The sequence below is a fragment of the Odocoileus virginianus genome, chromosome 31 (assembly GCF_023699985.2).
Source record: "Odocoileus virginianus isolate 20LAN1187 ecotype Illinois chromosome 31, Ovbor_1.2, whole genome shotgun sequence".
Lineage (NCBI taxonomy): Eukaryota > Metazoa > Chordata > Mammalia > Artiodactyla > Cervidae > Odocoileus > Odocoileus virginianus.
Genome location: NC_069704.1, coordinates 36046381 through 36071347, shown reverse-complemented (window position 1 = coordinate 36071347; position 24967 = coordinate 36046381). Strand labels below are relative to the sequence as shown.

Below are 24967 nucleotides of genomic sequence, written 5' to 3'. Positions count from 1 at the left end.
AGGCGCCAGGAGGCAAGGAGATGGAATCCGGGCCTCGGACGGTGCGGGTACATGAAGGGAGGCCCCATGGGACCTCCTGGCGACCCAGGGCGATCAAGACTGGTACGGTGGGGCGTGGCGGAGGCGGGGCAGGGGACGTGAGGGAGGGGCAGGGGCGGGGCCGGGGTCAGGGGACGGGGCGGAGGTGGGGCGTGGGAGCGCAGGTCAAGGGGCGGAGCGGCGGCGGGTCGCAGTCGAATCTGGCACGGGGGGGCGTGGCAGAGCCCGCGGCAGGGGCGGCGCCGGGGTCAGGGCAAGGGGTGGGGCGGAGGTGTGTCCAGTCTGAAGCAGGGGGTGGGGCCGAGGCTCGGGCTGGGGCGGGGCCGAGCTCGACTTAGCTGTCCCTGTTGGCCAAATGCTCCAGTCTGGCCGCTCGGCTTTCGTGCATTTTTCTTCGCTGGTTTCTGGGTGAAAGACCTCCATGGCGCTGCGTGCGGCCGTGTTCGACCTGGCCGGGGTCCTGACTCTGCCCTCGGTCACCAGTTTCTGGGATCGCGCCGAAGAGGAGCTGGCGCTGCCCAAGTAAGGGACCCCGCGTGGGTTGGTCCGGGAGGCTGGGGCGCCACTTCTTGGAGAAGTTGCTTTTCGAGATTCGCAGAACTGGTTTCAGATTGTTGGAAGGCGAGAGCGCTGGGTGGAAAGTTAGAACAATTATTCGGCCCTCAAATACCAGTGTGTCTAAGTAGATCCACTGTCTTTCTAAATGTTGAGTATTTAAAGCTCTCTAAGGACTCCAAAATTGACTTTTATATTGAAATCTTTTCTTAAAGTCAGAGAAATTACTCCCTGAGGTGTCTGCTGCCCACTTACTTCTCTGTAATGGAATGGGCTGGGGCTTTCTTTGTCGCTCAGCTGGTAAAGAATCCGTCCGCAATGAGGGAGACCCGGATTCGATCCCTGGGTTGGGAAACTCACCCCGGAGAAGGGAACGGCTACCCTCTCAGCATTCTGGCCTAGAGAATTCCTTGGACTGTATAGTCCATGGGGTCGCAAAGACTCGGACACGACTGAGCGACCTTCACTTCACTTAAGAGGGCTGCGCTGAAGGTTTTTAGAGAAAAAAGTCCTGTGCCTTGCACAGTGTCAACAGCAAAGCAGAAACAGCCCCCAAACATAACTACTGGGAAATGGTCAACTAGGAAGCATAACCAGTAACCGAAATGCTCAGGATGAGATTTCAGTGACATCAGAAAATATCTGTTAAAAGTGCAGAAAAACAAACCCACCAGAATGTACAACTGTTTATACAGCAGGGAAACTATGGAAAAAGTATTTAAACTATGGAAAAACAGCTACATGCTGAAGATGCCTGAAAGAAATTTTCCGAAATATCCCTGTGGTTGCACCAGTTTACATTTCCAGTCAATAGTACAGGCAGGCTTCTCATTCTCCACATCCTTGCCAACACATGTTATTGCTTGTCTTTTGATAATAGTCATTCTAACAGATGTGAGGTGATATCTCACTGTAGTTTTGATTGCCTTTCCTTGCAGTCCTTTTAACCATGGTATTGTTTCACGTTTTTTAGCCTGTAAGTTGTATTATTTTTTTTTAAAGACATAAAAAGAGAGTAAGGTATGTCATATATTTACAAACCTGTGACCTCATCAGTGGGGGAGAGAACATGACTTGTCAGTGTACAAGTCACAAGAATACTTGTCAGTATACCAGTGCATATACTTGAGAGTGTTATCTGTGAGTATACAGGTCACAGGTAGTCAAGTTTACAAATGGACAAAATTTCAGAGTCCAGAGTGCTAACCATTACACGATGGAACCCACAAATGTACAGAATTTCAAACAGCACTGGACTTTGAGTCCGACCCAGGTTAAAATCTCAGTTCTAACACTTAGCATTGGGCCACCTTGCTTAACCTGACATTAACTCAACTGAGACCTCAGTCTTAAAATCAGAAAATACCGCCCCTCAATTTTCTGTATGGGTTAGATTAGATGACACTGATAGGTGGGCCACTGTGTTCCTGATCCATTTTTTATTATTCAGGTCTCATGCACAGAAAGACCAATGTACTGGGATATTCTGTTCATCCAGTGTGGCACTGACTCAGACACCGTCTCTGTGACCATGGCGAGGATTTTTTCCAGTAGTCACAAAACAGTACAGCAAAGCTAGCTGACCCCGGAAGTCAGAGTCCATGCTTTTGATCTTATTAGCCTGTGGACAGAAAACAGAAGTGCCTCTTCACTTTTTCTTGTTCCTCTTCGCATCCTGGACAACATCATAGCTGATACGTAAATCATTTAGACAAAACCCGGGGTTTTATTTTTATTTATTTTATAATCTTTTGGCAACAAAATCTGACCTGGCTTCATTTGGTGGCCAGTCTGATCTGAACAAACATGAGATTATTTATCACCATTATCTATCCTATTACTGTAAATAATCACATTTGCACATGCGTGTGTTCTCAGTCGTGTCTGACCCTTTTGTGACCCCGTGGACTGTAGCCCATCAGGCTCCTCTGTCCATGCGATTCTCCGGGCGAGAATACTGCAGTGAGTTGCCATATCCTCCTCCAGGGGATCTTCCCGATCCAGGGATTAAACCAGGTTATCCTGCTTCTTCTTCGTTGGCAGATGGATTCTTTACCACTTGAGCCACCTAGGAAACCTCAAATAGTCAAACCTTTCACTATAAATATATTCATGAGTTTAATTACACAGGCTTCCACAGGTCGTCCTGGAGATGTTACTTAATATATGGTATATCCCCCATTTTACCTTTACAGTCCGAAAAATGCAGACACGTTTATGAATAAATTGGTAGGTAGGTCGGTTGGTAGACAGGTAGGTTTAAAACAAACAGTAGAATTCTAATACATGTATTGTTCTATGTTTTAACTTTTTATTTATTTTAACCATTTTATTTCATTCAACAGTTGGATGTCTTTTTGTTTACATACACCTACTTTTCTCTTTTTAACCACTCCATAGTATTCCACAATATGGAAGTTCCATAATTTATTTAACCATTTTCCCCTGTTGGTGGACATTTCTTTGTTGTGGTCACTGTTATAAATAATGTCACTGTCATATTTCCATAGGGTAGTTTTCTAAAAGTGGAGTTGCCAAATAAAAGCAAGTAGTATTTACATTTAAAATATTGACTGATTCTGCCAAGCTATTCTCCAAAAAATGCTGTGCCTGCCCTGACTATGCTGGAGTAGGCCAGCCCAGATCCTCCCTATGGTGGAGATGACTCTCCTGAACTTTTGCCAGACATAGAGGGAAAAACATTATCTTGTGTCAGTCTGCATTTTTCTCTCTATTATTCATTTTTATTGGTCATCTGTATTTTTTTCCCTTGATATTTACCTTTTTATACCATTTGCCCATTTTTGTATTTGATTGTCACTTTCTTCTTGATTTCTAGGAACTTTTGATTTCTACCATGATGTTTTATGTTTTTTACTTACCATCTCTTCTGCTACTTCTTTTTTTAGAAATATTTATTTATCTGGTTGTGGGGTGGCATGTGGGATCTAGTTCCCTGACCAGGGATTGAACCCGGCCCCTGGCAGTGAAAGCGTAGAGTCCTAACCACTGGACCACCAGGGAGTTCCTGAAATTGATTTTTTTTTTAAACTTTTAAGGCTATCTTTTGTGTAATTTCAGTGGTATTTTAGACGGAGAGAGAAACGGATAAGTTCCCAGAGTGGTGTCTTGGTACAATCCCCTCTTTCAATAGCGTCAAGGTTGCAAAGAACAAAGCGCTTGATTTGAGAGTCTTAAGAACCGCAATTCAGGAGAAGCAAATTTGGGTAAAACCGAGAGTGTTTTGGGGAAGAGAAAGAGTCAAGGGCTTATTAAGGCAAAAGCCACGAGGCTGTGCTCTGATTCAAGAAAGGAAATAGTTGCCCTTTGGGGAGGGAGTCTAGTACGTATCCTGAGTTTCTGGCAGGTATTCTGACGTCTTCTAGGATTGTACGTAGGACAGTACATGGTCTCACCCAGATTGAGACGTATAAAGTCATGTGTCCTCGGCAGCCTCCTGGCTCCATTCTAGACCACTCACTTGTTCATTATTGTTACTGCTCAGTCACTCAGTCGTGTCTGACTCTTTGCGACCCCATGGACTGCAGCATGCCAGGCTTCCCTGTCCTTCACCATCTCCTGGAGTTTGCTCAAATTCATGCTCATTGATTTGGTGATGGTATCCAACCATCTCAATCTTGGTTGCCCCCTTCTCCTACTCTCAGTCTTTCCTAGCATCAGGGTCTCTTTTGGTTTTCCTTTCACACTATTTTAATCAGTGCATAACATCGCGTGCCTTGTAACTCTATTGCACAAAGGTTTGTGCCCTTTGTCAATATAAAAGTGTTCAGCAGGTATACAATTTTTCTAAAGCAGTTGTATCAAATCCTGCTCCTACCAGAAATATAAGAGAGTTTTAGTTTCTCCACATTGTCATTAGTACTTGATGTCATTCTGTTTAAATTTAGCAAATCTGGTGGGTTTATGGTGTTTTCTCATGGTTCGTTTGTGGGGGTTTTTTTTAAGCCCTTGGGGTTTTTTTGTTTTGTTTTGTTTCGTTTTTTAATTTTTACAATGCTGTGTCGGTTTCTGCCATACAACAACTCAACTCAAATCAGACATAATTATACTTGTATGCTCTCCCTCTTGAGCCTCCCTCCCTCCCCACCATCCCACAGAGTGAAATAAGTCAGAAAGATGAAAACAAATGCATATTTATGCCTAAATGTGGAATCTAGAAAAATGGTACTGATGAACCTATTTGCAGGGAAGGAATGGCAACACAGATGTAGCGAATGGACTTGTAGACCTGGAGGAAGGAGAGAGTGGGACAAACAGAAAATAGTATCAACGTCTATACACTATTGTATGTAAAGTGGATAGTTAGTGGGAAGTTGCTATATCACACAGGGAGCCCCGCCTGGCGCTCTGTCACCCTGGCTTTAATTCGTGTTTCTCTGATGAATAATGATGTTGAGCTTCTTACTAGGTGCTTACTGGCCATTTGATAATTCTCTTGAATGAGACAGTTGTTTGTTGCAATTTCTTTTAAAACATTTCTTTCCTCTTCTCAGGATTTTTATTTTGATCTATCTTTAAGTTGACTGGAAGCCTTTCTTATATTTTTTTTCTTCCAGGAAATGCATGATGGCAAACTACTATATTAGTTTCCCCTGCCTGAACCTGATTTGTGTGGGTCTCAGCTTACCAATAACCAATGTTCTGTTTGGGCCAGTCCTTGAGGTTCTTATTGTGATTACAAGACACCTTTCAGCAGTAGCCACTGGGGGACTTCGAAAAAAATAAAGATTTCTTACTTATGAGACCGGGAAATTGCACAGTACACCTGGGGCCACATAGTGAGGATATGAGGAGATTGAGAGCCTGGGCCTGGGTTCTGTTTTTATTGGGGTTCAGGATGTGGGCCATGGTTTCATGGGCTCACTCTTTATTGGTGAATTTAAAACAAGAGCAGAATTTAAAACATGGAAATAGAACAAATAGCCCATTCGATCAGTTATGAAAATCAACCAAGATCTCTAAAACAAAGGCGCCTCCTTGGACATAAAATAAGTTGTCTGGGGATAGACTTGGGGGGGCATTCTTTCTTGGCATCTTTTTAGCTCAATGTCTAGTGTGTATTACTCCACCGTTTTCTCACATTTAAAGCTGCAAGCATAGAAAGCTGATGTCAGTCTGAATTGTTCTAGTCTATTTTTTTTACCCAAAATGTTGTCTGTTAGACTTTCTTATCCCAAGAATTGAAACATTTCCCCACCCTCTATCTGCTGTGGTTATTTTTTCATTAATTTTGACTGGTGAACACTTTTTTTGGTTGAACACCTTTGATTTCAGAACTCAGATTTTTCTTTAGCCTGGAAACATCTTCTCCCATTTTTTCTTTGACTGTTGCTTTCTGATCTTTCCTTCTATGATTCTTCTTGTTTATTGAAGGAATTTGGCCTCCATAGGCCTTATCTTTTTGTCCATTAATTCTTTTTTTAATCTTTTTTTTAATTGAAGTATAATTACAATGTTGTATTAGCTTCTACTGTACAACATAGTGAATCAGCTCCGTGTATAAATATATCCCCTCTCTCCTGGACCTCCTTCCTCACCTCCCACCTCTCTAGATCATCACAGAGCACCAAGTTGACCTCCCTGTTTGCACATTAATTTTAATTGCTTCATCATTTTACTCTTTGTCCTTGGAAATTTTGTTGGGTCTTTTGATTCACTAGTTTCATTTCCGTGATAGCCGTTTCCCTGTTCCCTGCTTTTGTTAAGCAACCTTAAAATTTGAAAGTCATGCTTTCCAGTGCCAACAACTTATCTCCAATTGCTTCTCTGAGATGCCAATAAAAAAAATATTGCCTCCTTTTGTTTGATAGAGTCGTCAACCTCTCCTTCCTGTGCAGCTACATTCTTCCTTCAATTCCTCTTCTTTTACCTACCCCCAATTTCAGGCAGCAAAATCAATCTTCCCTGTGCTTTTCCATCTCACTCATCCAGTGTGTAATAGTTATTTGTTTATATGTTGCCTCACTTGTTCCCCTAGGAGCTCCCTAAGAATATATCCATATTTTTTCATTTTTCTATCACAGCACCAGACGCAATGCCTTGATGCCATAGGTCCTCAATAAAAGATTATTGAGTTGAACTCTGTGTTGCTTCTTAAAAATGGATGGCAGCTGAGAAGGGCATGAGCGATCTTTTCGAGGTGATGTGCCGTGTTGTGCTTAGTCAATCAGTCATGTCCGATCTTTGCAACCCCATGAACTGTAGCCCACCTCAGTCCATGGGGATTCTCCAGGCAAGAATACTGGAGTGGGTTGCCATGCCCTCCTCCAAGGGATCTTCCCAACCCAGGGATCGAACCCAGGTCTTCCCCATTGCAGGCGTATTCTTTACCATCTGTGCCACCAGGGAAGATAGAAATGTTCTAAAACTGCAACACAGTGAGGTTTGTGCACCACTACAAAAATTACTACATGTCATCGACTTGTACACTGAAAACTTGTGAGTTTGATGACATGTAAGTATAATTTCATAAGGTCATATCTGAAAAAAGACAACCAATGGCAAAGATGTGTCAAAGCCATTGTTGATGTTGGAAAATTGAGCAAGGCTATAAATAGTAGGGATTTTTTTCTTATGTTATATCTTAATGTCAATCATTGTTACCTGCAAGAGGATTCGTTGGGTTAAAGGTTGTTGACTTATCAGATGTGAAACTCCCAGATATCTGTCCTCTTAACACAGAATGTTAAATATTAATACTTTGAACTGGGTTGCCAATTCCATTCCATTCTGTTTTTGCCTAGAGCAGTATACTAAGAAGGACTATAAATCAATGTCCGAATGCAGTGGTATAGGATGTGATGGGTTAGAAAAATCGGCCAGGAATTTGAGGGAACAGAGTTGTATGTGCCATCTGCTACCTGTCTGATGTCACCCAGCCAGCCATGGGAGGTGAGAAATTATCAAGAAAGGGGAATGGAAACTTTTGTTTTGTAATGTAAGAAAGTAAGAAGGTAATGACCTGGTCTCTCTCTGTCTGCCTCTCCTCTGGGCCACATACATGAACCAATATAGTAATATATATAGTAATAATATAGCCAGAACATGAACCAATATAGTAATCAGCTAGGGTTACCGTAAAGAAGGACTGCAAACTGGGTGTTTTCAACAGCAGTTCCAGAAGCTAGAAGTCCACCATCGAGGTGTCTGTCCCCTACCTGCTATGTGATGAAGTCATTTAAACGTTCCCGATGTTTCTTTGTGTCTTGCAGAGGCTTTCTGAATAAAGCTTTCCTGAAAGGAGGCCCGGATGGTTCCAGCACCCGTGTGATGAGGGGAGAGATCACATTTTCCCAGGTGCAGTGACATCTCATAGACCCCCTTGAGGAGATGTTCTGTGCCTACCCACCCATCTTCCCCCACTGACCATAACTCCATGAGGGCAGGGCCACGTCGTCTGCCTCATTCATTTACCTCTTATAACACTTAACTCACAGGACTGGTGTGGAGACATTTCAGGCTGGTTTCCTGTCTCTTTGAGCCAAGCAGAGGGGCATGCACCAGTGACTAGGAAATTCCCCAAGCCCTTGAAAATGTGTGCCAGGGAATTACAGCGGCCAGAGTAGCTTTTTTTCCCTCTTAAGCTGTAGTTAAAGACACATCACATGAAATTTACCACCTTGATCATTTTTAAGTATACAATGCAGTAATGTTACATATATTCACCTTAGGTAACCAAATCCACCATCCATCTCCACAACTGTTTAAAAAATTTTTTTAAGTTGATAGGTTGTATTTTCTTTCTTTCTTCCTTTTTCAGTCACATGGAATGTGTGATCTTAGTTCCCCCACCAAGGATTGACCCTACACTCTGTGCTGTAGAAACTCAGAGTCTTATCCATTAGACCACCAAGAAAGTCCCAGAATTCTTTTTATCTTCAAAAACTGAAACTCTATACCCATTAAACAGCAACTTCCCACCCCTCCTTACCCCTAGCCCCTGACAACCACTATTGGATTTTCTATGTATTTGGCTACTCTAGGACACAGCTGAGCAACTTCACTTTCACTTTTCACTTTCACGCATTGGAGAAGAAAATGGCAACCCACTCCAGTGTTCTTGCCTGGAGAATCCCAGGGACCGGGGAGCCTGGTGGGCTGCCGTCTATGGGGTCGCACAGAGTCGGACACGACTGAAGTGACTTAGCAGCAGCAGCAGCAGATACTTTACATGGGCTTCCCTGCTGACTCAGACGGTAAAGGATCTGCCTGCCTATGCAGGAGACCCGGGTTCCATCCCTGGGTCGGGAAGATCCCCTGAAGGAGGAAATGGCAACCCACTCCAGTATTCTTACCTGGAGAATCCCACGCATAGAGAGAGGTGCCTTGTAGGCTACAGTCCCTGGGGTCACAAAGAATAGGGCACAACTGAAGTAACTAACACTCATGCAATATTTATCCTCTTGTGACTGGCTTATTTCACTTTGCATGAGTCTTCAAGTTTCATCCATACTGTAGCATGTGTCACCATTTCCTTCTTTCTAAGGGTGAATGATATTCCACTGTATGGATAGACCAGACTCTGTTTATCCATTCATTTTTCAAAGGATGTTTGGGTTGCTTTCTCCTTTTAGTTATCAGGAACAGTGCTGCTGTGAACATAAGTGTACAAATATCTGTTCGAAACCTTGCTTTCAGTTTTCCTGGGTGTATATCCAAAAGTGGGATGGTACAGCTGTTTCAGGACTTCTAATCTTCTATCCCACAGAAATAGGTGGGAGATCTTTGAAATTTTACACTATAGTAATTTGCATTCCCACATAAATTGAGTGTTATGAAAACATTCCATCAAAGCTACCTATGCTACAAAAAAAATATGCCAGAACCTCATAGACAAAGCCATTGCTAGAAACATCATTCCAATGTCAGATCTGGATAACAGGCTACCATAACCACTTTTCCTTCCTATAGACCCAGCTCATTTATATAATATTCTTGGCATCCTGAAACACCTATTTCTACTCAGGTACTCATTCCTATTAGTGACCCACTTTCCTCATTTTTTAAAACCAGTTTTCCTCCAAGAGGGGAACTTTAACTTTTGGTGTCTGAATACTTTTCAAAGTTTGAATTGTTTCCTCATTTGCTTTTACCTGCACTGTATTCTTTATCATCTCAAATGGCATCTAAATCCAGCTACTTTTCATTCCAGAAGTTTTCATTCCCTCCAATTCCACTTAATTTATCCTCCACTATCCTGGTTCCTGGCCCTTTCCTCTTTATGTCCTGTTTTACTTGTTTTGGGAGCTTAAAGGATTTTGTAAGACCTGGTTTTTGGTTCCTGCATTGGAGCCATAGTTGTCTTGCAAAGAGTAGAAAACGGGTTCAACTCCTGTTTCATCCCGCCAACACCTCCTTGAGCCTCATCGTCAGCTGGTAGATGACGCCTTACAGGCTGCATAGCACTGGAACTTCCTAGAGTAATGGCTCTATTGTCAGGGTTTTCTGGGCTCATTCTTCCACTGACTTATGATCTATGCCTAACAGAGCCCCAGTACAACTATTTTGCAGAATGGCTATTACCCTAGAGTTACTATAGCACACATTGAGACATAGTTGTACTCCCCAGTAGATAGGAACTGACTCTAACAATAAACTTTGATAATAAAGACAAAAAAAAAAAAAAACAAAAGTGGGATGGTAGATCATGGGGCAGTTTCAGTTTTTATTTTTTTGAGGAACCACCATATGATTTTCCATAGTGGCTGCACATTTCTCCGCAGCACACCCAAGGTTACCAGTATTTCCATATCCTTGCCAACTTATTATTTTCGTGTGTTTTTTTAATGGTAGTCATCCTTTTCAGTCCAAGCCACTGGGTCAGAGGCAGTTTTGCTAATTAATAACTATGTGATGGGCGGACTTTGGAGTCTAGGGACGGGATGTGGGTCACGGCTCCCACTTACAGACGTGTGAGCACACCAAGTCACAGAAGCTCTCAAAGTCGGTCTTGCCATCTATAAAATGAGATGAACAACACTGTCCATCTCCTAGGTTGTTATGAAGATTGGAAAGTGCTTAGCACAGTGCTTGTCATGTAATAAATGCTTAAGAAATAGTAGTTATTATTATCACTAATACCTTGACTTTTTAGTTTGTAGTATGTGCATGCTCAGCCGCTCTGGTCATGTCCAACTCTTTTGTGACCCCATGGGCTGTAGCCCACCAGGCTCCTCTGTCCATGAGATTTCCCAGGGAAGAATACTGGAGTGGGTTGCCATTTCCTCCTCCAGGGTAGTCTTCCCATCCCAGGGATCAAACTCGAGTCTCCTGTTTGTGCTGCCATTAAAAAAAATGCCACAGACTAGGTGACTTAAACAGCAAAAATTCATTTTCTCAGAGGTCTAGAGATAGAAGCCCAGGATCGAGGTGGCGGCAGGGCTGGTTTCTCCTGAGGCCTCTCTCATCTGCTTGCAGACGGCCCCCTTTTTCCTGTCCAGACACTTTGATCTCTCTGTGTGTATCTGAGTCCTGATCTCCTGTTCTTTAAAGGACACCCATCAGATTGGATTAGGGCCCTGGTGACCTCATTTTACCTTAGGGAATTGAGTGAGTGAAAGTCACTCAGTTGTGTCTGACTTTTGGTGACCCCATGCACTGTAGCCCACCAGACTCCTCTGTTCGTGGGATTCTCCAGGCAAGAATATTGGAGTGGGTTGCCATTCTCTTCTCCAGAGGGTCTTCCCAACCCTGGGATCAAACCCAGGTCTCCCGCATTGCAAGCCGATTCTTTACCATCTGAGCTACCTTAATGATTCTTTAAAGACTCTCTCTCCAACAACAGTCACATTTCAAGGTCCTGGGGTTTAGGACTTCAACATGAATTTGGAGGAAACAAAAGTAGGCTCATAATAGGGATGTTTGAGTAGTTTCCAATTGGGAGCTCTTGGGAATATCACTGTTAGAACACTTTGGCTCATGTCTTTTGACATGTGTAGACAATTTCCACTGGGCATATGTACAGGACCCTAATGCTGAGAGAAGACCATGATGCTGGGCAAGATTGAGGGCAGAAGGAGAAGGGGGCGGCAGAGGCTGAGATGGTTGGATGGCATCACCAACTCAACGGACATGAGTTTGAGCAAACTCCGGGAGATAGTGAAGGGCAGGGAAGCCCAGTGTGCCGCAGCCTGTGGGGCTGCAAAGAGTCGGACATGACTGAGTGACGAACAACAATGTATCCAGGAACAGATCTGGTGGATCACAGGCAATGTGGGTGTTCAGATTAAGTACGTGCTGCCCAAATCTTTCCCAAATGGTTGTACCGACTGACAGTCCCTCATCAATTCACTTTTGCAGTGGGTGCCACTCATGGAAGAAGACTGCAGGAAATGCTCCGAGGAGTCTGGAATCTGCCTCCCAGAGAATTTCTCTATAAAGCAAATCTTTGAGAAGGTGCTTTCAGCAAGAAAGATCAACTACCCCATGCTTCAGGCAGCTGTCACTCTCAAAAAGAAGGGTAAGGCTCCAATACTGGCCATTCTCCAACCTAATTGCAACAGAACCGTTGGGAAGGTCAGGTCATAGTACGTTGAAATGTGGTTTGAGATCAGGAATCTTCTGGGCCTAGATGGAGAGCTGTTCTTCAAACACAGCTTCAAAGTAAGTTTTAGAAAATGGCCAAAATCAGCACTATCAGAATAGCTGTAAGAAAGAATTTTGTTTAATTGGCAATTTATGCCTCATGAACAAAATTCTCCCCCTACCATGGTACCAGTAATGACCTGAATGACCCAACCTCTTGTCACAGTGATTAGAAAACAAAGCCTTTTTATTTTATTTTGTTTTGGTTATGCCATACAACACAGAGGATCTAAGTTCCCCAACCAGAAATCAAACCCACACTTCCTGCAGTGGAAGCACATGGTCTTAACCACTGGACCACCAAGGAAGTCCTGAAAACAGGACCTTTTAAGCAACCATGATTTTCTCAGCCTCTTCATGTCACAGCGGTTGAGCTATATGAGCTGGCTGACATGGGTTCAAGTGGTGTCAAACAGTCTAGAACATGAGGTCATGTCCATTGTATAGGCATTTACTTATTTATTTATCACAGAAATTTGTTAATTACAAAGATGATTTAAAATATGGCAGAATGCTTTACACAGGAGGTTAAATAATAAAAGCAGAATGGTAAAACTGTCAGAACACTAAGATTACACTTATGTAAAGATGCAGTTGGGTACAAAGAAGGAAAGGGCTTCCCAGGTGGCACTAGTGGTAAAGAACCCACCTGCCAATGCAGGAGACTTGGGTTTTATCACTGGGTCAGGATGATTCCCTGGAGGGAGAGCATGGCAACCCACTCCGGTATTCTTGCCTGGAGAATCCCATGGACAGAGGAGCCTGGAGGGCTACAGTCCATAGGGTGGGAAAGAGTCAGACATGACTGAACACACACACACACACACACACACACACACACACACTAACAAAGTTTGCAATAACATGGACTGGGAGGAGGGTGGAGGGTTGGAGTGGCAGTCAGAAGGTGGGATTCTAGGCCTCGCTTGGCTCTACCTGTGCTGTGTGGCTCTGGGCAGCTTAGAATTTTTCTGAGCTTTCATTTTCCTGTTGGTAAAGGTGGGATGCTAAGGCCTGCCCTGCCTGCCCCAAAGGTGTAAGGATCCAAGGGGCTGATGAAAGTCAAAACACCTTGATCAGATGAGCTGACAAATGTCACAACTTCTTGCTCTGCAATTGCAAGGAATGAAGGGTTGTATCATCTCCATCCAAAAGCCCTTGGTGCACACCATTAGCTGGCTCTCACACCTGCATCAGAGGTTGGGTCATCAGATGGTGCTTTTCCAACTTGTCAGTTGAGAAGCCAGGCATCAGGAGATTGATGTGAGTGAGCAGAACCCTGTTTGGCCCCATCTTTGGGCCCCCTCAGTGGGACACCGGAGCTTCTCAGAGCGAAGTTCTGTAGCTGGCCGATTCACTGGCGCCTTCTTGCTTAGGATTTACAACCTGCATCCTCACCAACAACTGGCTGGATGACAGCGCTGGGAGAGGCAGCCTGGCCCAGATGTTGTGTGAGCTCAAGCCACACTTTGATTTCCTGATTGAGTCATGCCAGATTGGAATGGTCAAGCCTGACCCTCAGATCTACAAGTTTGTGCTGGACACCTTGAAGACCAGCCCCAGTGAGGTACGTGGACACTGCCTTTCAATGGAAAAGAATGTTCTAGAGTGATTGCAATCAGGAAAAATTGAGGGACCTTCCCTGGGGGGGTCCAATGGTTAAGAATCTGCCTTCCAATGCAGGGGACACAGGCTCAGTCCCTGGCTGGGGAACTTATCTCCCACATGCTGTGGGGTAACTAGGCCCGAACACCCCAATGGAGAGATCCAGGGTGCCACAGCTAAGACTCGATGCAGCCAAATAAACAAATAAATTTTAAAAAAAACTTTAAAGAAGTGTGAACGGGTGGGGGACACCTGTGACTTGGCAGAGTGGTCCAATGTCTGATGGCAGGGGCGACTTCTCCCAGGCCAGGACTTCTAAAGGGTTTTCACCTGCCCTTCAGCCTGGGAGGTTCTACCAGAGATGGGCCTCTGGTTGACCTCTGTGCTTCTTGCAGGACCTTGGTTAAAACAGGCATTATTGTCCAGACCATTCAGATTGGCTTCCCAGGTGGCGCTGGTGGTGAAGAACCCACCTGCCAGTGCAGTGAGACTTCAGAGATGCGGGTTCAATCCCCGGGTCGGGAAGATAACCTGGAGAGCTTGGTTAAAACAGTCATTATTGTCCAAAGCTGCCAGACCAGCTGCCTGCATCTTCCTATAAAGAAACATAGACTTTCCCAAGACCACAGGCTAGTCAGTCACCCAACCAAAGGCTGTGCAGGAAGGGGATCCAATACTGCAGGAGTCTTCTTGTAGAACCCCCGCACCCCTGAATCCTGCCTTCGTGCCGCCTCTAGATTATCTGGTCTAAAATGTTGCTTTTGTTGTGTTTCACTACTTTATTCTCCACGAAGGTGGTTGGGCCGAGAGAAAATTCCTCTCTGACGCTGTCTCGTCGGCCCCTTTCACCCATAAGCGGGTCATTGTGACACGCAGACTCTCGCTGTGGCGTGTGAGCTCAGTAGTTGCAGAGTCAGGTTTAGTTGCTCTGCATCATGTAGGATCTTAGTTCCCTGACCAGGGATCTAACCAGTGTCCCCTGCATCACCAGGCAGATTCTTAACCACTGGACCACCAGGGAAGTGCCAAACGATCATTGGTTTTTTTTTTTTTGAAATTTAGACTTGATCTATTCAGAATTTATATAGGGAATAAGTGAAGGAAGGAATAACTTTTCTTCCCCCCAAACAGTTGAAATAATTAATCTTTTAAGTAATCCTTTTCCTTACCAACTTGGCATGACACTTTTATTAGAAACTAAATTCTCATTTGTGTGTAAGTCTATTCCTAGACTCTTCTATTTCGTTAATATGTTTATTTCTTTTCGAGAACAAAACCTTTTCTTCCACCTTTTGTAGCTTCATATTTTATGAAACCTTTTATTATCTGACCTAATTATAGGTCTATTCCAGACATTTTTTGGAGGGGGTCTATTCATACATGTTGATTTTCCTAGAGGAATTTTAAGTTTCATCTGGTAAGTTTATATGCTTCTTTCATCTTACAGTTTCAGATTCAGGGAACATGTGTATCTAACTATGTGTTTATATGTATGCTTACATAATTAAATTAATTACAAAATTAATTTTAAGAGTGAACAATTACATGGGGAGAAAAATAACTCAATATTTTATCAATCTGATCACAAGATTACTAATCCTTTTCTTCTTCTTTTAAGATTTTTTTATATGGACCATTTTTTAAGTCTTTATTGAATTTGTTACAACACTGATTTTGTTTTACATTTTGGTGTTTTGGCCGAGATGCTTGTGGGACCTTAGCTCCCTGACCAGAAATAGAACCCGCACCCCCTTCATTGGAAGACAGAGTCTTAACCACTGGACTGTCAGGGAAGTCCTGAGATTACTAATTCTTAACCTCAGCCACTGTCCACATTGTAGCATATTTCAGGCTAGTGGTCCTCATGGTTGAGTTTTGCTTTGATCAAACTGACACTACCATCCATGCTCTTTGCATTCAGGTGGTTTTCTTAGATAACTTCGAAACTAATCTGAAGCCAGCCCGTGAGATGGGGACGGTCACCATTCTCGTCCGCGACACTGACACGGCCCTGAAGGAGCTGGAGAAAGTAGCCGGGGTGCAGGTAACTTTCTGTCTATGCTGAGTCGGATTTCCTCACTTGCCTGTGTTTAGCCACGCTCAACAAAACACGCGGGGTTCCAGGTGAGGACCTGCTGGGTGGGAGACTGTTACCCTTCCTGTAACCAGCATGATGTCTGTGACGAACTTCCTATTTCCTTCTCTGCAGTCAGCGAACAGGGAAAGGATGCTCGGAGAGCAAGAATCTATACTGGTCAGAGGCAGGGGACCAAGACTAGAGCAAGGCCCTCAGAGTCACGCATTCAGAATAAATACGAGAATGTCACTGCTGGGTCCTCCCTGAAGTGGTCGGGGGCCCTGTTCTTCTCTGATCTGCCTGGTGATACTGCTGGCACTCAGGCATAGTGGTTTAGTTCCACCTGGGTCACACCCTCTTGGCAGTCAGAGGAAAGGCTCCAAAGTAAACCTGTTCCTCTCTCAGGAGGCAGGGAGGCCCACCAAGATGCTGCTGGGGACTGCTAGGGGTTAGCCTGCTCTGCCAGAGAGGAGCCATCTTTTGTTCTTTTAAAAATATATTTATTTATTTGGCTGCATCAAGTCTTAGTTGCCGCACACTTTCTTTCCGACACTTGTTACCACCAAATGTGTGGTTTTCCCCCACACCAAGCAATTCTCTGCCACAGGAGCTGGGTGGCCTACAATGTAACTTAGTTCTGACACCATCTAGCTGGAGAGGGTATCAGAGCTCCCAGGTTAAGGCTCAGTCTGACGAGACTGACCCCTCGACTTCATTCGCCGACCCCACATTCAGGTTGTCACCTGTGCTCCCGACCGATTGGCTGTAAATTGGAGGGTCTCAGGACCCCACCCCCCGAACCTATTTACTTGTTACAGTGGCTCACAGAACTCAGGGAAGCACTTGTGTTTACCAGTTTATAAAGCGTTATTCGGGCTTTCCTGGTGGCTCAGTTGGAGAAGAATCTGCCTGCAATGCAGGAGGCCCAGGTTTGATCCCTGGGTGGGGAAGGTCCCCTGGAGAACCCTAACCCTAACCAGTTTATAAGAGAATTTAATAAAGGACACAGATGAACAGCCAGATGAAGGGAGTCACAGGGCAAGCTCTGGGAGGGTCCCGCGCACAGGAGCCTCTGTCTCCCTGGAGTTGTGGCGTGTTACCCTTTCGGTGTGGCTCTCACCAGCCTAGAAGCTCTCTGAGCTCCATGCTTCTGGAGTTGGGTGGATGTTCATGGAGACTTCCTCATGTAGGCGCGATCAATTATTAACTCCACTTCCAGCCCTTCCTCCCTCCCTCCCCTTCCAGACGTTGTGGGGGAGGGGGAGGTGGCTGAAAATCCCAAGCTTCTAATCCTGGCTTTGTCTTTCTGGTGACCAGCCCCCACCCAGGAACCCACCCAGAGTCACCTCATTAGAACAAAAGATGTTCTGAGCACGCTTCAGTTCAGTTCAGTTCAGTTCAGTTCAGTTCAGTAGCTCAGTTGTGTCCGACTCTTTACAACCCCATGGACCACAGTATGCCAGCCCTCCCTGTCCATCACCAACTCCTGGAGCCTACCCAAACTCCTCTCCATTGAGTCGGTGATACCATCCAAACATCTTATCCTCTGTCGTCCCCTTCTTCTCCTGCCTTCAATCTTTCCCAGCATCCAGGTCTTTTCCAGTGAGTCAGTTCTTTGCATCAGGTTGCCAAGGTATTGGCGTTTCAGCTTCAAGATCAGTCCTTCCAATGAACATTCAGGACTCATCTCCTTTAGGATGGATTGGTTGGATCTCCTTGCTGTCCAAGGGACTCTCAAGAGTCCTGCAACACCACAGTTCAAAAGCATCAATTCTTCAGTGCTCAGCTTTCTTTATAGTCCGACTCTCACATCCATACATGACCACTGGAAAAACCATAGCCTTGACTAGAGGGACCTTTGTTGGCAAAGTAATGTCTCTGCCTTTTAATATGCTGTCTAGGTTGGTCATAACTTTCCTTCCAAGGAGTAAGCGTCTTTTAATTTCATGGCTGCAATTACCATCTGCAGTGATTTTGGAGCCCAAGAAAATAAAGTCTGCCACTATTTCCACTGTTTTCTCATCTATTTGCCAGGAAGTGATGGGACTGGATGCCATGATCTTAGTTTTCTGAATGTGGAGCTTTAAGCCAACTTTTTCACTCTCCTCTTTCACTTTCATCAAGAGGTTCTTTAGTTCTTCTTCATTTTCTGCAGTTAGGGTGGTGTCATCTGCCTATCTGAGGTTATTGATATCTCCCAGCAATCTTGATTCCAGCTTGTGCTTCCTCTAGCCCAGTGTTTCTCATGATGTACTCAGCATATAAGTTAAATAAGCAGGGTGACAATATACACCCTTGATGTACTCCTTTTCCTATTTGGAACCAGTCTGTTATTCCATGTCCAGTTCTAGCTGTTGCTTCCTGACCTGCATACAGATCTCTCAAGAGGCAGGTCAGGTGGTCTGGTATTCCCATCTCTTTCAGAATTTTCCAGTTTATTGTGATCCACACAGTCAAAGGCTTTGGCGTAGTCAATAAAGCAGAAATAGATGTTTTTCTGGAACTCTCTTGCTTTTTCAATGAGCACTCTTACTACTTGAGAATTTACCAGGGCTTCAGGAGCTCTGTGCCAGGCACCAGGGGCAGAGACCGAGATATATTAATACATTCTCTAATCTCTTACACCATCAGTGTAGATCTTCAATAATAGCGGTGCCTCCTTCGCACAAAGCATGTGGTGAAAACAAAGCCAGACCACAGTGGTGCTGTGAGGGGTCTTTGGAGGGGAGTTAAGAGTGGCTCAGTAGTAAAGAACCCGCCTGCCAATGCAGGAGACTCAGGTTCCATCCCTGGGTCAGGAAGATCCCCTGGAGGAGGAAATGGCAACCCCCTCCAGTTTTCTTGCCTGGAGAATCCCATGGACTCAGAGGAGCCTGGTGGGCTACAGTCCATAGGATTGCAGAGCCGGAAGCAACTTAGCATAGCACACGCAGCACAACGACTTCACATCAGAGCATCTCTCCCAAGCTTGATTTGTCCTCACGCAAGCCCAGAAGCCTTGTGCAGCAGAGAAGGAAGCACCAAACCTGGAATTAGAGTGGCCACTTGCTGGTCCCACTTACGAGATTTATCCCCTCATCACATCTGAGCCACACACACCGGCCTTGTATAATAGGAAAAGTAAGCTGTGTCCCACTTGTCCTCCAAAGGGGCATGGGGAAGGTGTAAGGAAAAATGCTAATCACTCCTTTTTAAACAGGGAAGTGCCTCTTATCTGTCAGGAAGGCTATGAGAATCAGTCATGAATGGGCTTTATAAGCTGGACAAAACCACGGGAGAACCATGTGTTTGTAGGAACCTATCCCACCCATGGAATCAGGGAGACACCCCCTAGTGTGTGACCTGGGAAGTTGGGGACACATTAGAAAAAGAACTGCAGGGTACACTGGCCCTGGGGGCTGTCTTGACTCCCTCATCACTGTCAGAGGCACCCAGCTGACCGTCCCTGCCACCACACCCTGGGTCCTTTCTGAACACTGCATAGGTGGAGACCCACCAGTCTCACCCTCTACAGATTCCCAGGCAGACTCTTCCATGTTTAAAAGGAGGTGAATTTCACAGTCTACTCCCTCCATTATTCGCATGTGGATTTTCACAGGTCTGGTGGTCAGACCACGCTCTTCTTCTTTTATTTTCTTGCATTTTTAAAATCTTTTCCATGAGCTTCCTTGGTGGCTCAGCGGTAAAGAATCCTCTTGCAATCCCGGTGATGCAGGTTCGATTCTTGGTCTGGGGAGATCCCCTGGAAAAGGAAATGGCAACCCACTCCAGTATCCTTGCCTGGGAAATCCCATGGACAGAGCAGCCTAGTGGGTTACAGTCCATGGGATCGCAAAAGAGTCAGACACGACTTAGCGACTACACAACAGCACTGAATATAGTTCCCTGTGCTATATAGTAGGGCCTTGTTGTTTAATCTGTTATATATAATAGTTTGCATCTACTAATCCCGAACTCCCAATCCATCCCTCTCTTCCCCCCACCCCCCACCACTGGCAACCACAAGTCTATTCTTTTTGTCTGAGTCTGCTTCTCTTTCACAGACAGGTTCATTTGTGCGCATTTTAGAGTCTGCCTGTGAGTGACAGGATGGTATTTGTCTTTGTCTGAGTTGCTTCTCTCAGTATGATCACCTCTAGTTGCACGGGCCATACTCTTTTGTCTGCTACCCATTGGCCAGAACTCAGTTACCAGACTCTGCTGACCTGAGGGGAAATGGAGGGAGTGAAGCCTGGCTGTGACCCCAGGGGAGAGGAGGCCAGTAGGTTAGTCACCTGGTCGGCTCAGGAGACCATGGCACAACCTGGGGCTGTCTTGCAATACTTTGTGAACTCAGAGGTCTTCTTGTGGACAGAAGCAGAGCCGTCTCCCTTACTGTGCATCTCTAACTTTCAGCTTCTCCAGACTGCAGCCCCCCTGCCCATCTCATGTGATCCAAGCACCATGACCCATGGATACGTGCCCATAAAGGTGAGTCCGCGTGCTCTCGCCGTCAGCCGAGTCCGCTCCAGCCGGCCCATGTAAGACGACTCATGAGACATTTGTGAAATCTCCCAGGGAGCTGCACACCCACCATTTATAGGGTAAAGGCCTTTCCCACAAGCATCCAGCTTCCCTGGCAGCTCAGTGACGAAGACTCCACCTGCCAATACAGGAGATGTGGATTGGATCCCTGGATCAGGAAGATCCCCTGAAGGAGGAAATGGCAATGCACTCCAGCATTCTTGCCTGGGAAATCCCAAGGACAGAGGAGCCTGGTGGGCTATATAGTCCATCAGGTCAAAAAAGACTGGACATGACTTAGCAACTAAACAACAACACAACAAAAGCATCATTCCTTAAAACTCGACAACAGATGTGGGCCAGTGTGCTCAGATTCCCACCAAACAACAGGCCACGTGGGGGCCTTGCTCGGCCTGCACAGTCTGTGTGTCTGGCACTTAGTTTCATTATTTCATCTGGCCGGTGTGATTGGGGCCTTCCTTTGTGTCAGGCATGAGCCAGATATGAAGGGTGCAGGGAGGCACCAGACTGGTCCTGGGGAACCTGCAGGGGAAAGACAAAGAGGGAGACAGCCAGTTTTAAGCCCAGGGATCAGGGCTACAGCAAGACCAAGGCCATGTGCAGAGGGGCCCTGACTTCCGACCCAGTCAGAATACAGGGCAGGGCTTTGAGACATCTACTCAGGTTCATTTTGGGATCTTTCTTCATTTGGCACTGTGACCATTTAACTAAGAAAGCACGTGTAGCTATGGATTAGCTGACACACACAACATTTTTGGAGCCAGAAAGAACCAGTTAGAATCCTGCTTTGGCACTTACTAAGTCTGCAAATGTGGGTACATTTCTTAATGTCCTGAACCTCAGTATACACAGCTATGTGATGTGATGGTGATAACACCTGGTCTCGGGGTTCTTATAAGGATTAACTGAAATATCCTGTGTTGATCATGGGGTGTAGTGCCTCACGCTCCACAAACAAGACAGCTGAGGACAAAGAGAGCAGGTGTCCTAAGCTGTGCAGATCTGGGACCTGGGGGTGGGGGTTGGTGGCTGATGCCCTGGAGGAGAGCCACAGGGATATTCAGGGGACATTCTCTGTTTGCTCGACACCCCAAGAAATAACCTAGATGAATGGAGGTCTTCCATGACCTTGGGGCTTGTGCGGTCTGCAGTCTGCCAGGAAAATATTTCCCATGGTGACATCACGGGATGTGGCCCTACTGACAGTGACTCGGGTACTCAGAATGGGCTCTATGGGGGTGGAGAAAGTGACTATAATGTAATTGCTGGGGATGAGGCTCTGTGGCGAAGCGGGCATCAGAGGATGAGTGGGATTTGAACAGTGAGAAAGGGCGTTTCTGGTGAGCATCAGTGAGTACTGTCCTGGGTACTCCTGGAGTGGTGAAGGTTTCATAAGCTTCCTCCAGACCTCATCTCTAACACTGAAGCAGCATGAGGGGCTCCTTGCCTGGGGCTGGGATCTGGGCTGTGACCCTGCATCTCCAACCCTATGGATAGGGCTTGTTCTCTTAATCCTCCTGATGTTTGCATATCCAGCCAGTTTCAATAGATTCCTATTTGACCTTGAAGGAGTATGATTCAGAGCTGCCTAACCACCTCCTCTGGCCTCACCCCAAACTTAAGGACTGGGGTAGTGGCCTCTGGGGAACCCAGGCTCTGAGGGTACTGTTGCCTTGATGTCAATGAAACTCAAAATGCGCTAATAATAGATCTCCGAATTCTGGCTTAATGACAGTTTGTGTTAACAAGTTGTTCAAAGGATGGGAAAGTGCATGTGTTTGCTGAGCTACTCAGCTGAAAGAACAAACCTTTTAGTTAAGATCCATTAAGAAAGAGGGCGGTTAGGATCATTTGACTGGGCAACAGCACTGTAACATTTTTCAATATAAAGGAGTATAGAATTTAAAGTTCAATTCCCGGAGAAGGAAATGGCAACCCACTCCAGGATTCTTGCTCGGGAAAATCGCGTAGACAGAGGAGCCTGGTGCACTACAGTCCATGGGGTCGCCAAAGAGTCAGACATGACTTAGTGACTAAATAACAACAATTTTACATATAAAATTCAAGTTTTACAAATTAAAGCATATTAACTGTTACCTAAACAAAAAAGTTCAATTCCCTTTCTTTGCCAAATACTAAAGGAAAGACTATAGACCATATTCTGATTAAAAGAAAAAAAAGACTATTGTCCATGAAATAGTTTCTGAAACATCAGCCTGATGTTTTCTTGAGCAAAATAGTTCATTGGGAATTATGAGTGAAACTTCCAGCTTGGAATGCTCACCTTGGAGTTATATGAGATGCAATGAAATAGAGTCGTTCCAAGTAGATTTCCATAAGATGGAGCTTTTTTTTTTTATTATTTGTTTCCATTAGGAATTTAAAGATATGTATTTTGAGGGGAAAATAGGGTGCTTTGACTATATATTGCTTTATCTCTTTTGCCTGGCCCCTGGACCTGCTGTAATGGTCAGAGTAGGCTCGGTGCTGTAATAAACAACCCCACACTTTGAATGGCTTGACTCCAAGTTTGTTTCTGTCTGGCAGCACAATCGGTGTGGTTTGGGGAGTGGGCTGTCTCCTCACAGTCATTCAAGCACCCAGGCTTCTTCTTTTTGCAGGTTCTTCCTTCCTCACGGTCCAGTCCATTCGGGTACAGCTAGGAAAGGCCAGGGGGAAGCAGGTGCGGGAGAGGTTTATGGCCCAGAGGGAGCACAGGGCTCTTGTACTCAGGCGGCGCAGGCCAGCCACACGGCCACGCCCACTGCAAGGAGGTTGGGAGAGGCCTGGAAAATGTCAACGAGAGCCAAGGAGAAGAGAAGAAGGTGGATTTTCAGCCCGAGCAGGCTTGGGCACACCTGTGTAGTTCACAAAAGACCAGAAGCATAGCAAAGCTGGGGGAAAAATTCACATTCAGGAGACAAACAGCTTTTAACAGAACAATCACGGTGTTCTGCACCTTCATGTGAATATTATGCCCTGCACAAGATCAGCCCCAGTTTACTTTATTTTCAGTTAATTAATTGATTTTATTTTTGTCTATGCTGGGTCTTTGTTGCTGTTCGAGGGCTTTCTTTAGTTGCGGCAAGCGGGGGCTACTGTGTAGTTGTGATGCTCAGGCTTCTTGTTGCCATGGCTTCTCTTGTTGCAGAGCATGGGCTCTAGGGTGCAGGCTCATTAGCTGTGGTCCATGGGTTTAGTTGCCCCGTGGCATATGGGATCCTCCCGGACCTCGGATGGAACTGGTGTCCCTTGCATTGCAAGGAGGATTGTTAACCACTAGACCACCTAGTGGTGGTCCACCTAGTGGCTGGAAAGCCCCAGCCCCCAGTTTAAAATATGCAATACATATGGTACCAGAAACCCTGACAGGATGAGGGCCTTTTAGAGAGGAAGGCAAAGTCAGTTTGTTTCCTACATTCAGTTCAGTTCAGTTCAGTTCAGTCGCTCAGTCGTGTCCGACTCTTTGCGACCCCATGAACCATAGCATGCCAGGCCTCCCTGTCCATCACCAACTCCTGGAGCTTACCCAAACTCATGTCCATTGAATCATTGATGCCATCCAACCATCTCATCCTCTGTCGTCCCCTTCTCCTCCTGTCCTCAATCTTTCCCAGCATCAGGGTCTTTTCAAATGAGTCAGCTTTTTGCATCAGGTGGACAAAGTATTGGAGTTTCAGCTTCAGCATCAGTCCTTCCAATGAACACCCAGGACTGACCTCCTTTAGGATGGACTGGTTGGATTTCCTTGCAGTCCAAGGGACTCTCAAGAGTCTTCTCCAACACCACAGTTCAAAAGCATCAATTTCTCGGTGCTCAGCTTTCTTTATAGTCCAACTCTCAAATCCATACATGACTACTGGAAAAACCATAGCCTTGACTAGAAGGACCTTTCTTGGCAAAGTAATGTCTCTGCCTTTTAATATGCTGTCTAGGTTAGTCATAACTTTCCTTCCAAGGAGTAAGTATCTTTTTATTTCATGGCTGCAATCACCATCTGCAGTGATTTTGGATCCCAGAAAAATAAAATCAGCCACTGTTTCCACTGTTTTCCCATCTATTTGCCATGAAGTGATTGGACTAGATGCCATGATCTTAGTTTTCTGAATGTTGAGCTTTAAGCCAACTTTTTCACTCTCCTCTTTCACTTTCATCAAGAGGCTCTTTAGTTCTTCACTTTCTGCCATAAAGGTGGTATTATCTGCATATCTGAGGTTATTGATATTTCTCCTAGCAATCTTGATTCCAGCTTGTGCTTATTCCAGCCCAGCATTTCTCATGATGTACTCTGCATATAAGTTAAATAAGCAGGGTGACAATAAACAACCTTGACGTACTCCTTTTCCTATTTGGAACCAGTCTGTTGTTCCATGTCCAGTTCTAACTGTTGCTTCCTGACCTGCATACAGGTTTCTCAAGAGGCAGATCAGGTGGTCTGGTATTCCCATCTCTTTCAGAATTTTCCAGTTTATTGTGATCCACACAGTCAAAGGCTTTGGCGTAGTCAATAAAGCAGAAATAGATGTTTTTCTTGAACTCTCTTGCTTTTTTGATGATCCAGCG

General features: G+C 45.2%; 1 protein-coding gene across 1 annotated transcript in view; it reads left to right on the top strand.

Moving 5' to 3' along the window:
• The first annotated feature begins 387 nt into the window (after positions 1-387).
• Positions 388-24967, top strand: part of EPHX2 (epoxide hydrolase 2) — a 56699-nt gene continuing 32119 nt past the window's right edge. Inside the window, exons 1-6 of the mRNA XM_020898640.2 lie at positions 388-561; positions 7827-7911; positions 11914-12073; positions 13575-13765; positions 15725-15847; positions 20276-20350. Of these exons, the coding sequence (XP_020754299.2) occupies positions 461-561; positions 7827-7911; positions 11914-12073; positions 13575-13765; positions 15725-15847; positions 20276-20350 (735 nt within the window). The 5' untranslated portion in view covers positions 388-460. The remainder of the gene's footprint in view (positions 562-7826; positions 7912-11913; positions 12074-13574; positions 13766-15724; positions 15848-20275; positions 20351-24967) is intronic.